Below are 14814 nucleotides of genomic sequence, written 5' to 3'. Positions count from 1 at the left end.
AGTTTTAGGATTTCAATCAATTACAAATGGAACATTTCCTCTTTAGTAAGATTCTCTTCATGAAAGCCCAAGGCTAACAATCAGTTATATAATTTCATTTATTTAAACACGTAAATATTGGTACAAAAGGACACCAGATACATAAGCGCCACACAAATCTCATTTGATTTGTGTGGGGACTGTGATACTGCCCAGGTGCGCGGACCGAAGCAGGTGGTTTTCTTAGGGGCCCACACCCGAAGCCTTTGACCTAAAGATCTGATCCACAAGGCAGTGGAGCATCGTGAGGAGATGCAGTCCCATGGTAGTCGGTGACCAACGATTGATTCATACTCCATTTGTTCCCTCGGGATACTGGAGCCCATGTGTTCCAGTTATATAAGCTTCATATTGGTTGAATTTTAATCAAAAATTCATTTCATTTGAAATTGCTGTCTTCTTGCGAGATTTATATGTCACTGTCTCGCATCTCAACAGATTATTATTCTTTTCTTTTATTTTTATGTTTAGGCAGATAATTTCGTGATATCTTGTTAGTGCACTTAATCTACGGACTACTGATAGTGGCTGACATCCACTGGCGGATATATCTTTTCCCAGTTTTTCCACGAATTTCCGGGTGACCTAATAATAACAATAAATGATGATTAATTCCAATGGTGATAGAAAACCTCGGAGATCGGTAGGCGTAACATACATTTTGTGTGACATATTTCTTTGTAGTCATTAAAGTTTACATTCGATCCGGTGAACGATGCGTCTGTAAGTCAGTTTTTAAAAATGATGACCTTCATTCAATGTCCTTTTTTCATTAGGATGGTATTGTATCATCTAGGGGTTTAAATAGACGAGTTTCATTCTCTCAATATGTTTTTGTTTTGGGGGACGAAGATGATGGTTCTCAAATGTGTGTTAGGTAAGTCAATTGCACAAGAATTTTATTTTATGTCCTTTATTGTTATCTTGTTCTGTACGTTTATTTGTGAACTTTCACCGTATTTTTAAAGTTTGAGTGTCGGAGAGTTTGACATTGTTCTAATTTTTGGTTGAATTTCATGTGAAATTACCATTCACCTGAATAAACCTGAAATGTAATGGCTAGTGAAAGCTGTAAAATATAGCCTTGGAGAGTAGGAAATATTTTCGGAAGCAGGAGAACTTTGGATCAACCATGCGAAAAAAGGTTGATCAGCTTCATAAGATAGTGTATAATAAGGTATATTTGAATGTTTAATATTCTTAAGTTGCTCACATTGACTAACAATTCGTAACTATTAGAAAATCTCCTATCTTCTAGACATAATAACCAATGCGACCCATGCTTTAGAACGTCTTTTCATACTGATATATCATATAAAACGAGCAATTAATCTACATAATGATAGTATGTCCCTACTACCCACATTTTATACAGGACATCGGCTAAACCAATAGAAAAAATAAAATGTCTGAATAAATTGAAAAATAAGTTATGTTATAAAAATTAAACATATTTGTTCCAGTGGGAAGCAGTGACCAGCGGAGTTCAACCAAGTCTGTCGTAGAGATATCAACTCACTGAAGACAATTGGTGAACGGTTGCTCAAACATCGTGGATTGGTTGAAGTTAGACATTAACACCGTTGGATGCCGGCTCAGTGGTCTATCGGCTAAGTGCTCTGGCGCGAGACTCGTAGGTCCTGGGTTTGAATCTCGCGAGTGCGGGATGGTGGATACGCACTGTTTAGGAGTCCCATAATAGGACGAGTTGGCCGTCCAGTGCTTCCAGGTTTTCGATGGTAGTCTAGCTTCAATTGACTCATGATTTCAACTATGAAAATACTGAAATCTCCACAAAACCCCTTCTGATGTATTTGTAAACATTTAAATTTCAGCGATAAGGAAACTGACGTGTACCATGGGGATACATTTCTACCTACTACTCATAAAATCTTTGACCAACTATTTCTATTGATATTAATATATAAGCATCAGTGCTTGAAGTCACTAACTTCTGGTCTGAGCCATGTTGGCAGATGCAGACTACCTGGTTGGGGTCCGCGTGACTATCGTAACCAATAGTTGGAGACTGTGTGACGTGGCTCAGAATCGATCATAATGGCGTAGGTGTATACACTCTTTATCTTCCCTTAAACCTTGAGATTAAAATTGTTTCATATCTGTCTTCCTTCGTATACTATATCCTTATATACAACCTTTCTTTATATACTACCACCACTAAATTGATTACTTCTATGAATCCGGTGTTCATCTTGTTGTGCTAACGAGGTATGGCAACTTGAACCGATGCATATATGTGCCTGGTCCTACTTTGTAGCTGACTGAATATATAAGCAAACTAGGATACTTTAACGGTTCGTCGCAGTAATCGGGATTCTTGTGAATTAATGCAATGTATGTCTATTCACATACTCAGCACTATCCATCCGGTTGCACTTGCGATAACAATAGCCCAAGGGGTAATTAAAAGTGAGCCACACAAATAACATTTGGTTCATTTCCTATAGTTTTACATTATCTACTGATCACCACTTACATTGATTACAAATTATTTATTTATTGTTACTCAACTAGCTTTTAAATTCATTTAGTATTGTTTGTTTTTGAATCTTCCCATCGATGTGTTAGGACTGTAACTGGTCAGTCTCTAATCGGCATATATGCATACTGTGTGTATTGCCTCAATATAACCTTAATTCACAGGCATGGTGAGCAAAGATGGATAGAGGTTAGCAGTGGAATCCAGTTTGACGCGCGTTTCTTCCTATTTGGGACTCGTCAGCTGGATGTACCTATCAGGACTCAGTGGCCGAGTGGATAACGCGATGACGTTTGAAGCGAAAGGTACTGAGTTCGAGTTCCAGAGTGAACATCAACTCTGAGATGCAGATACGTCCAGCTGACGAGTCCCAAATAGGACGGAACGCGCGTCCTGTATTCCACTGCTAGCCACTATCCATCTTGCTTATCAACTAGCTTTTGTTATTCAAAAAAATAAAGGCCGACTAGTTCTTGAGTGTATATCGAAGTCTTATTTTAATCGTTTTATTTAACTAAGTCTTTTTATCTTTGCAGTCGTTTCAACTCGAATATATCTGTGGAAGATGAGTTTTCTGTGAACTCCAATATTACTACTACCACTAATGATATCAATAATAATAGTAATAATAATAATGGCTCTATTAATGATAACAATAGTAACAGTAGCAATGTCAATGATAATATGGAAAGTGTCACATCGATAAGTGATGTTTCTATGGAATTATCCCATGATTCTTGTTTAAAAGTTGAACACGGTGAATCGTTCAATGAACAACAAAACACGAATATGGAAATAGATGATAATAGTGATGATAGTCGAACATTATCCCCTAAATGTAGTTCCTTGGAATCAATTACTATTTCTAGTGTAGATGAAATGATTGTACAAAATGAATTAAGTTATACACCTAGACATCACCATGATGTTTCGGATATGGAAGTACAAAGCAGCATATGTCCATTACCAGTACCACTTAATGAAGAATTGTGTAATATGTCTATTATCTCCACTGATGAATTGAATCTTTCTACCAATAATGATGGGAACATTGATAAAAATGTACCTGATGATAGTTTACCTAATAAAAAACATTCCCAGTCTTTATATCATAATGACGTATCAAAAAGTACTCCAACAATCGAAAATAACGAGGATGTAAATCTTGAAAAAATCGGTACACCGCCGTTCAGGTCACCTCATTTTTTACCGTCTACAAATACGATGATGACAGATGTATTAGTAAATCCATTATTATCGTGTAAACGACCTGTATCGGTCGTTAAAATGCCTCTAATCAATTTGAATCTAAGTAATTCCTTACCACTGACAAGAAGACAATGTAATATCAATAGTAATCTCCAATCGGATGCTGATAAAACGCCAAAACCTTCTGAATCAGAAAGAATTACATTTATTAGCCTAATTAATACACCACTACGTCAAGCAAATATCGGTGATAATACCAGTGTTAATTTAACTTCCGTAAAAAAAGTGGTTCGACCGAAAACTTTCAGAGATGTAAATGAGTATAAACCAGAACGGCTCTTATCGAGTACCAGACGATTACACAATCATCTGCACAATCAGCTAGTTGAAAGTCAACTTGAAGCTGTCATCGATTATATTGTGAGTCACATTGTTTCCATACTTTTTTGATTATTTTCACACGTTCATTTAAAAGATCAGCTACTATAAGCAAAGCTCAGGACTATTAGCACTGTATTATCACTGCTGAGGTTATCTGCAACATTTGATGGACACTAATTATATCATACTCAGCAATTTCGGTCATTCTCTCGCTAATTTAGTGGGTGTGTATTAATTATTGGATGTTTCCATTCAAAATTTTATTTTAGGCCCAGACTTTAACTATATTCATGTTTTTCATCCGTCATGTCAGTCTGCACTACACTAAATATGTCCATAGCAGACAGCTGAGAATAACTTCTTTTATTATGGACAAATAAAGTGCAAATTGTTGTACAAATTTGTAAGAGTTCTCTTGGAATTCTTTTGTACAAGGTTTGATTTGCCTGTCAAACCAGAAGACCACCCTGAAACACATGTTTTTTTAAAACATTTTTAGCGTTTCTTCGGGCTTAGCGTAGACAGTGAATCCTGAAAATCTAAAGTATTTTATACTTGTATGGTGTGTAGCATATAATATAATTATGAACGCTGATCGCTCACTGATCAAGGGAATATCTATACTGTGCTACGGGCATCTGGTATTCCTGCTATCAGTATCTCACTAAGCGCTAGAACCATGTTGATGCTGATCTGCTGAATCTCCATTCACAGTCGTTTGTGGACTATTGGGCTAGACGGCCAATGTGAAATAACTGGCGCGGGATACGGTATCTTTTCGTTATTTCGGTTTTCGTCCGAACAGCTTACATCCAGAATACTGATGTGAAAAGGATAAAGTGGCAATGACAAACAACCAAAGCTATTTTTCTGACATTGTTGTGTTGAACTCTAAAGCTGTAGACTGCTGGCATCTAGTTATGTCCCTGTTTTATCTTATAAAAAAGAATAAGCTTTCGATTAATTTATAAATTACTGTTATATTCTCTTATATTTCAGGATCACTGTATTTTGAATATGATCTTTATATTCCATTTTTTTCCTAATTTGATATCCTAGCTTAGATATTATTGTATTTTCGTTATTTCTTGTTCATTGTGGTCGTCTTAGTCGCATATTTATTCATGCACCTTTTTAGTTAATTGAGTCGGAAATAAATCAAACTTAGAGTTCCAGCTAGATTGTCTTCCCTCTCCGTTTCCCAACTAATCAGATGGTTGGTCAGTGATAGGATAGTTTCATTTCTACCACCATATTAAGACTAAACTATTTTGAGATAAACCCTCTCAGACTAGTGGACAGACAAATCAATATCGTAATCGTTACCAAAGTGTGGTACCTTAGCTAAATAAATGATCTCTACTGGACGCGTTCAATGGTTGTTGTCGTGCTACTTGTGGATGCGTTTTTTCAATAACTACCTTCTGAGAGTTTGATCATGGGTCGGTTTCATAAATCTGTGGCAGTGTCTGTCATTGAAAGGTGTACCTCAGAAGTACATAAATCTTGTGAAGGCTCTTTATTCGAACACTACCAGTCGAGTGAGAGCTTATAGCGAACTGTCATCTGATTTTACAATCTCAAGTGGTGTCCGACAAGGTTGTCCACTATCCACATTTTTGTTTAACTTCATCATAGACCTACTGCTGGAAGTAACTCTTTCATCTACTGATGTAATGGTAACAATCATCCATTTATGAAGTAGAATCTTAAAGTGATTTACGTAACAAAGAGTCTATGAATTCGGTATTCATCTTGTTGTGCTAATGAGGTATGACAACTTGGGTCGATGCATGTATATGTCTGGTCCTACGTCGTAGCTGACTGACGGTTTCATAAAGCAATTCAGTAACTTTGGTAGAAGCGACAATATAGTTGATAGTGATCGATAGAGGTTCATACAGCATTCATTCCCTTAGGATTCTGTAGGCTGCTCACCTTAAGCTTAAATCAGAGTTTTTCCAACTCCCTAAGTGAGCGAGCAGTGTCTACTATCGTGGTTTAAGTGTTACTCCAAAATTTGGCCTTCTTTTTGTGAAAATGCTTTGTCCATGTAAAAATAGTGAAACTTCCGTGAAAGAAACCAAAAATAGATGAACGTATGCACAGTAAGAGCAAGGTCGGCCTATCTAAAGCATTATCAAGTCATTTAGGAAGAGGCTTGTTACCATCTATTCCAAGTTCACTCTTGTGTAAGTTCTGATTGAAATCACTACAATATCCTGTTTATGGATATCTGTATAGTTACAACAACGTATATGTGTGTATGCAGTGATGTCCAATGAAATATTATACATTTTCCAAGGAATTGATTTTCATGAAACATTCATTTCTTTGATATGTACACTTTTACAGTTTGAATGGAACTTCATGAACTTCATGTTTGAATCAATTTTTATCCTGTTGTTTCTTTAATTTAGAAATATGATTTTTCTGATATTAAAAGTATTATGAATTTCTTGCATAAAAATGAATATATCGATTTCAACTTGGAAAAATTGGATAAATCAACATTGTTAACTGATTTGGATCGATATGGATCAGATGAAGTTAGTGATAATTATTGTTTAGTTCATTTGTTGCATTTGAATTCTATCTTAGGCCCTGGTACGGCTGAGAGTGAGGAGAGTACGCTCTCCCTCTCGAAATACTCTCACATGGCCACGCGTATATAGCCTCTGCCAGAGAAGTCCTACTCACTGCCTTCTCGTGGCGGTGGTGTTTTTTACGAAAGTGAGATGACGAGAAGCGTATGTCCGGCGCTTTAACCGGGTTGGTGGACATGGCGAGTTCACCTAGGGGAGATGGAAAATCACAATTCCAAACCAATGGTGCACATGGGCTGGCTCCAGTATCCTGAGTGAACGAATGGAGTATGAATCAATCGTTGGTCACCGGCTAATATGGGAATGCATCTCCTTACGATGCTCCATTGCCTTGTGGATCAGATCTTTAGGCCAAAGGCTCTGGGTGTGGTACCCTAAGAAAACCACCTGCTTCAGTCTTGGCACCCGGGTAGTATCACAGCTCTCACACAAATCAAATGTGATTTGTGTGGCGCATATATATCTGGTGCCCCCTTTGTACCAATATTTATGTGTTCAAATAAATAACTAAATAATAAATTTATCAGTATGAGAGCTATGGCGATTGTTGATTTCTGTCAAGATCATGAACTGATCTAAATTAGCCAATCATTAAAAACCTAGAAGCAGTGGTTAGTGTTATTTGTGTCCCTTTTGTATTTCTGGATGTGCTAAACTGACTTGTGTGTGGTGCTAAAATCCTGTTTATGCTGTCATGTTAGGTATTTGTTTCATTCTAGTGTAGAACTAAGCATTGCACATATATAGCTCACATCCGGGGATCCAACACAGGATCTTTGTTGAAAACCAAAGGCCCTTGATTTAAACTATAAACATTCTAAAATCTCCACAAATCCCTCTATGCTAAGAATATATATAGATATTAAATGACAAAATTATTCGTAATAATTTATTTATATAATCGCCCCTAAATGCCCTGGTACGACTGAGAGTGGGGAGAGTCCGCTCTCCCTCTCCAAATGCTCTCACATCACCACACGTATATAGCCTCTGTCAGGGAAGTCCTTCTCACTGCCTTCTCGTGGTGAGGGTGTTGTTTACGAGATTGAGAGGACGAAAAGCGAATGTCTGACGCTCTAACCGGGTTGGTGGACACGGAAAATCCACCTAGGGGAGTTGGAATACCCTTATTCCAAACCAATGGTGCACATGCGCTGGCTCCAGTATCCTGATTGAACAAATGGCTTATGAATCAATCGTTGGTCACTGGCTACCATGGAATTGCATCACCTTACGATACTCCACTGCCTTGTGGATCAGACCTTTAGGTGAAAGGCTCCGTGTGTGGCCCCCTAAGAAAACCACCTGTTTCAGTTTGGGCACCTGAGCAGTATCACAGCCCTCACACAAATCTCTCCATTGCTAAGAATATATATATTAAATGAAAAATTTATTCATAATCATTTATTTATATAATCATGTTTTCTCTTCTCAATTGTTTTTATTCTTCCTCCATGATTCTTAATAGTACTTGCAATTGCAAAACCAACTAAACTTACATCTCTATGACAAATTAGTTAAACGACGATTTGCTATTGAAACTGAAAACATGAATCGATTGGAATTCTGGAAACGTTTGTAAGTGATTATTATTATTATTAATTGGTCAATACTGTTTTTACCCTTTGCCCTTCCCTTCAATCACCTTAAAATTTCCAGGTAATTAATACTTGACTATATGGGTTGTAAGCAAACCATATTCAGGGTATTATATGTGTATATGGTTATTTTTTATTGTCCGAGAATAAGTATTACTAAAATCGCTTATACGTCTCTATTGATACCTAATTATATGTGATATTAAGCAGCTTACTGTTAAATCTCCACGGTTTATTTTTATGATTTGTATACATCTGTTATCTTACGTGAAATTAAAGCTAGACCACCATGGAAAACCTAGAAGGACTGGACGGTCGTTTCGTCCTATTGCGCAACTCCTTAGCCGTGCGCATCCACGATCCTGCCTTCGCGAGATTCGAACCCAGGACCTACCAGTTTCACGCCAGAGCACTTAACCACTAGATCACTGAGCCGACATCCAACGGTGTTAATGTCTAACCTCAACCAATCCACGAAACTGCGCGACCAACTTCTACTGCTGAAGAGCCCTACAATAGAACGAAACGGCCGTCCAGTGCTTCCAGGTTTTCCATGGTGGTCTAGCTTCAATTGACTGATGATCTTAACTATATAAAATTACTAAAATTTCCACAAAACCTCCTTGTGAAATCAAATACTACAGATGTAGTAGTCGATTAGGTGCATATTTTGCGTATAGTGAATACTTTGTCAAATAAATAAAAAAAATGAAATGGTAAACACTTTATAACTGAAAGTATCTGAGTCTTCAGAATACTCTCCATTTGTGATAATACACTTTTCCTATCTCTCTTTTCATTGTTCGAAACATTTATGGAGGTCCTCAGAGTTCAAACTTCTCGTTTTGTGTATTGTTTCCTCTAGTTAATCATTTTACATTATGGGTATAAAAGTAACAGTCATGCAAAACATAGAACCTGGCACATGTATGCAGCGGTTAAAGTTACCGCACCAAATCACCGCAGCGAAATACCAGAGTAGTATAAGTGGTAACAGTATTAATGATAGATATGATTCGAGATGAAAAATATAGATTAGTCAAATCGAAAAACATAAAAGTTAAGAATTTAATGGAAGGGAAAAACTGAACTCACCTGTGCCATTATGAACGATCGAGAGTTATGCCACACTAAGTCTGTAACCGTTGTTTACGATAACCACACTTACCCTAACCAAGCAGTCTGCACCTAATTTAAATTTAATTTAATTAAACACATAGATATTGGTACAAAAGGGCACCAGATATATATACGCCACACAAATCTCATTTGATTTGTGTGAGAGCTGTGATACTGTCTGACTGCTCAAACCGAAGCAGGTGGTTTTCTTTGACCTAAAGATTCGATCCACAAGGCAGTGGAGCATCGTAAGGAGATGCAGTCCTATGTTAGCCGGTGACCAACGATTGATTCATACTCCATTTGTTCCCTCAAGATACTGGAGCTTATGTGCACCGTTGGCTTGGAATGGACGTTTTCCAACTCCCCTATGTGGACTTTCCGTGTCCACCGACCTGGTTAAAGCGCCGTACATTTGCTTTTTTTCCTCTCAATTTCGTAAACAACAGTAGTGCCACGAGAAGGCAATGAGTAGGACTTCCCTGTCAGAGGCTATATATTCGCGCGGCCATGTGAGAGCATTTGGAGAGAGAGAGCGAACTCTCCCCACTCTCGGCCGTACCAGGGCATTTGGGGGCACCTACCAATACGTCTCAGTCCAACGGTTGATATCTTCATGAACTGATTCATTGTCTTGGTTTGGTCATAACTAGCTTTTCTTCAACCTGATCTCTACACCCGCTATCACTTATCTGTTTTTGAACTAATACACATATACACTCACTAATTGTAAATCATCTGCCAAGAAACATTTCCATCTGAACATGCATTATCTTATCTTTTCCAAGATGTTTTATCACTTGAGTAATTTGTTGTACCTTTAAGTCTTATTTATACATTAGTGTAATTAAATAAGCTAATTGATAACCTTAGGTATTGTAAAATTTCATTTTAGATACCTAAAACGAATCAGTACTGTATTAATTTCACCTCAATTAAAATCAGTTATAAAGAATGTATCTGAAATGAATTTGATAGAGGTAAGATTATTTGATATTAGTGACCAGTTTTAGTCTTTTATTATATATGTACATGAAAAAAAAATGTATTCTGTGTGTAGCTCTTATAGCTTGACAGTAATATTTCTTTTCTTGGCGGTGGTGGTGGTGGTGGTGGTGGTGGTGGGGGTCCTCTATAAATATTGCAAATTATGTCACAATGTAATTTTCACTTAGTCAGATTGTAGTTCACTGTTTTGGTCGCTATCAATAGGGATTTATTTATTTAAAGGTGTTGTATCCCGAAGAGGGTTGTGAATGGACTATTTGTGGACCAATGTAATAATGTATATTTACTATTGTAACTAACCTAATATTCGTTTCCTCTTTCTTTTGACCTTTGAACTACTACTATACGATTCTTGAGTTATCATCAGTTTGTTGATTACTATTCACAGCCACATTCGGCTAAATACTGTACAAATGTTATTTTCTATTTTATGGGCCGATGTGGTCTGTTTGGTTGGTATATAAAAACCCAGTATGTTTGTGAATAAGGATTGATACCACAGAGTCTGTTATTGGTGTTTTGGACTTAACTGGCTGGGCTAGACAGATCTCAGGACCGGTTAGCACTGTAGACTGCTCGTACGGGTTTCGTGTCACTTACAATCGATAATTCGCTGCTCTCTAATTGGCGGTCTCATCAAGTCACACACTAACTAGGCATCCACTCGGCCACAAGATATAACAAAAGGTATCAGGACTTCATGCTGTAATCACTGGTTATAAACTCAAATAACTTACAAATATATTTATTTATATGAACACATAAATATTGTTACAAAGGGGCACCAGATACATATGCGCCACACAAATCTTATTTGATTTGTGTGAAAGCTGTGGTATTACCCGGGTGCCCAAACCGAAGCAGGTGGTTTTCCCAGGGCGCCACACGCAGAGCCTTTGATCTAAGGATCTGATCCACAAGGCAGTGGAGCATCATAAGAAGAGGCAGTCTCATGGTAGCCGGTGACCAACGATTGATTCATACTCCATTCGTTCTCTCAAGGTACTGGAGCCAGCCCATGTGCACCATTGGTTTGGAATTGTGATTTTCTAACTCCCCTAGGTGAACACGGAGAGTGTCCACCAACCCGGTTAGAGCGTCGGACATTCGCTTTTCATCCTCTCAATTTCGTAAACAACAGCCCCGCTACTGTGAGAAGGCAATGAGTAGGACTTCCTTGGCGGAGGCTATATACGCGAGACTGTGTGAGAGTATTTCGATTAAGAGCTAACTATTTCCACCCTCGGCCGTACCAGGACATTTGAGGGCTACTTTTCACTTCTACTTATCAGAGAAAAAGTGATTAAGACCTCTAAACTCTCTTGACACATACATACATGTCATTAGTCAATATGTTTTCATGTGATATAAAATATTCAGTATTATCCAAAGTTTTATGTGTTTTGTTTTTTCAGCATTTAAAATGTATAGCTGGTACAGTACAACTATATCATACTTGTTCAAAATTTGCTCAACAAGAAATTTATCAAATTGTCGATGAGAATATATCTGCTCGTAATTTAGAATTAAATGTAATCACTTCTCTTTTTTTCCCTTGTATTTTCATTGTTTGTTTCTGTTAAATAATTTAAAGATAATTCATGTCAGTCAGGAATTGAAGAAGGAGATTGATTATGAATACAGTAATCTTGAGTGCTGTTAGAGGTATGAGGGCAGTTATCACTTCCCGGTTGCCCACACCGTGGAAGGGTTCTTTTAGAGGTACCTGAAAATGAAATCGGGTTAGAAGTGGTCTTAATGACCTGAGAGCGTGACCGCAATGCCCAAGGGACAACTGTTTGAGGTCGGTCACACACGACCTTTTTGTGGGGGATTTTTGTGTTAGCTCCATACTTGTTGGGACCTTACCGCCGAAGACGGATATCCGTGAGATAAGGCGAGGTGTGCATTTTTAAGGTGGACCATTTCTAACCACACCCCTCTTTGCTGGAAGTCAGCATCGTTGTTATGCTGGTTGTCTGAAGGAAACACCTTACTGTTGTCACACCTCTGTACAGTCAGCAGTACAACTTCGCCTTCGGACCTTTGGTTTGCTGCTTTTAGTCTTACCGCTCTTCAACTGACCTGCCTGGCATGGTAGGACCTTGAGGAACGATTGTTGCAGCCAGTATAGCTCGATTGGTTCATCACATCAAGGTAGCAGCAACGGTCGTGGTAGCAGCAACTAGAAACAACTATTTACAATTACAGTACAGATGATATTGCTCTCTATTTGATGAAGATGCTGATATAAAACAATTTTCTGATCGCCTTAAGCAACAATGCAAGCATGGTTAGGTTGTGTTTCTTTCCATCCAAGTGCAACTTTTTGCTTGGAGACTGATCTATATTCATCATCTAGATTGATCATAGGTTTGGAAGTATTTATGTGGGTTGATCACTTATCTTAACAGTCGTCTAATATTTCATAATAAGTTGGCGGCTGACGACATCTTTTTATAGATTCGGAGATTTTGATTATATTTTGCCAACTTACTTCACTTATGATGTAGGCAAGATGTTTGTCAGCTAGCGAAAAGGCGAATATACTATTCAGAACTTCTCTATATTTTGTTTTATAGTTATGAAACGTTAAAGGAAAAAGTATACATAGACTTCAGATTTTTGATTATAGATATCCTTCAGGCATTGATCATGTAAAATAGAACTACTGAGTGACAGTATAGAAGTTCATTCATCATCAATCAAGCCCAAAAACATATTTATCAGAAAAAAGAGTATCTATCACACATGATTATACCTTGAATTATTTTTCACATAATTCTGTTGTGTGATAGAGGTAGCCAATGATATACCCTGAAACTACCTAGATTCTGTGCTAATAGGCACTTATCAGCGGGTAGCACATATAACCTTCAGGGAATTGATACTCCTCGTGAAACTTAAATTTGTATCATTCAACTTCACAAACGGAGGTATCACTACTGGCCAATTCGTGCAATGATTAACCTATAAAACTGAAATGTGTATATCTATGCTTAACAGAGTCTACTTCATATTTCTTTTGCGAAAGTTTCACTTTTTCCTCCTCTTTCTTCACAGTTGGAAATTGATGACTTACAACAATTGAATGATTACCTTGAATTCATGATAAGTCAAAAACAATCTGAACTAAGAAAGAAACGACAAGGTAAATACTGATTGAGTTTGTTGTTTCTTTTAAAGATTATTTATTTATTTATTTAAACAAATATATGTTGGTACGAAGGGGTATCAGATATACATGCGACACACAAAACAATGAGAATGGAAAGAGAAAGGGGTAAGATGCGTATATATAAAAGAAAAAAAATAGGATGAGAAAAAAGAGAAGAGTAATGATGGGGGGAACTGAAATGTACTACCAGAAGACTCTTTCAGTTAAGAAAGTTATAACCACTCTTTATGAAGAAAGTTAAAGAAGGTTACAGCAGGTTCGCCACTGGCTTCTATTCTGAGCCATATCTGATAACGTCTCTAGCCACTGTGTTGCACCACCTCTCGGACCCCAGCCAAGGAGTCGTGAAGCACCAACAGAAGCCAGCCCTTTGCAGCTTTCTTTCATACCACGACATCATGTCATGCACTGACCACCTCTCCGCTTTTTCCAACCAGTCCCAGAGTCGACAAATAATGCACGACGTGGAAGTCTCTGGGACGACATTCGTAAAACATGTCCAAGCCACCGAAGTCGGTGTTTCAAGATGGTGACACCAATTGAATTATCGTCTCTGCGCCCGAACACACTATGCCGAACCTCTGTATTACTAACATGGTGTTGCCACTGTATGTCAGCAATCCTTCGGAGACAACGATGATCGAACACAGAGAGTCGTCTAACATCCTCAACTCGGAGAGGCCAGGTTTCACAAGCATAGAGCAAAACTGCTCTCACCGACGCGTTGTAGATCCGACCTTTTACAGCCTTTTTAAAAAAAAATCACTATAAATATTTAGTAAGACTTGGGATGTTACCACTTAATGTTATAAAGCTGAAAACTTCATATAGTACTAAATTCACTTAGTATTGTTTGTTTGGATCTTCCCATCTATGTGTTAGGACTGCAACTGGTCAGTCTCTAATTGGCATATGTGCATACTGTGCGTATTGCCTCAATATAGCCTTGATTCACAAGCATGGTAAGCAGAGATGGATAGTGGCTAGCAGTGGAATCCAGTTTGACGCGCGTTTCGTCCTATTTGGGACTTGTCAGGTGGATGTACCTGCATCTCAGAGTTGATGTTCACTCTGGGATTCGGACCCAGTACCCTGGCTTGTAACGCTAAGTGAATTTATACTTCACCCCATCGCACAAGCGAGTGGCTATCAGGACTCAATGGTCGAGTGGATAAC

At 37.9% G+C, this 14814-nt stretch overlaps 1 protein-coding gene across 1 annotated transcript in view; it reads left to right on the top strand.

Moving 5' to 3' along the window:
- Window positions 1-3256: 3256 nt before the first annotated feature.
- Smp_169410 (hypothetical protein) overlaps window positions 3257-14814 on the top strand; it is a gene marked incomplete at both ends in the record, with an annotated part of 25942 nt that continues 14384 nt past the window's right edge. Inside the window, 6 exons of the mRNA XM_018790684.1 lie at window positions 3257-4168; window positions 6550-6678; window positions 8204-8313; window positions 10348-10432; window positions 11876-11992; window positions 13524-13611. Of these exons, the coding sequence (XP_018646080.1) occupies window positions 3257-4168; window positions 6550-6678; window positions 8204-8313; window positions 10348-10432; window positions 11876-11992; window positions 13524-13611 (1441 nt within the window). The remainder of the gene's footprint in view (window positions 4169-6549; window positions 6679-8203; window positions 8314-10347; window positions 10433-11875; window positions 11993-13523; window positions 13612-14814) is intronic.

The sequence above is a fragment of the Schistosoma mansoni genome (assembly GCF_000237925.1).
Source record: "Schistosoma mansoni, WGS project CABG00000000 data, supercontig 0041, strain Puerto Rico, whole genome shotgun sequence".
NCBI lineage: Eukaryota > Metazoa > Platyhelminthes > Trematoda > Strigeidida > Schistosomatidae > Schistosoma > Schistosoma mansoni.
Note: the sequence above shows the minus strand (reverse complement) of the source record. Positions and strands in the feature narration are given on the sequence as shown.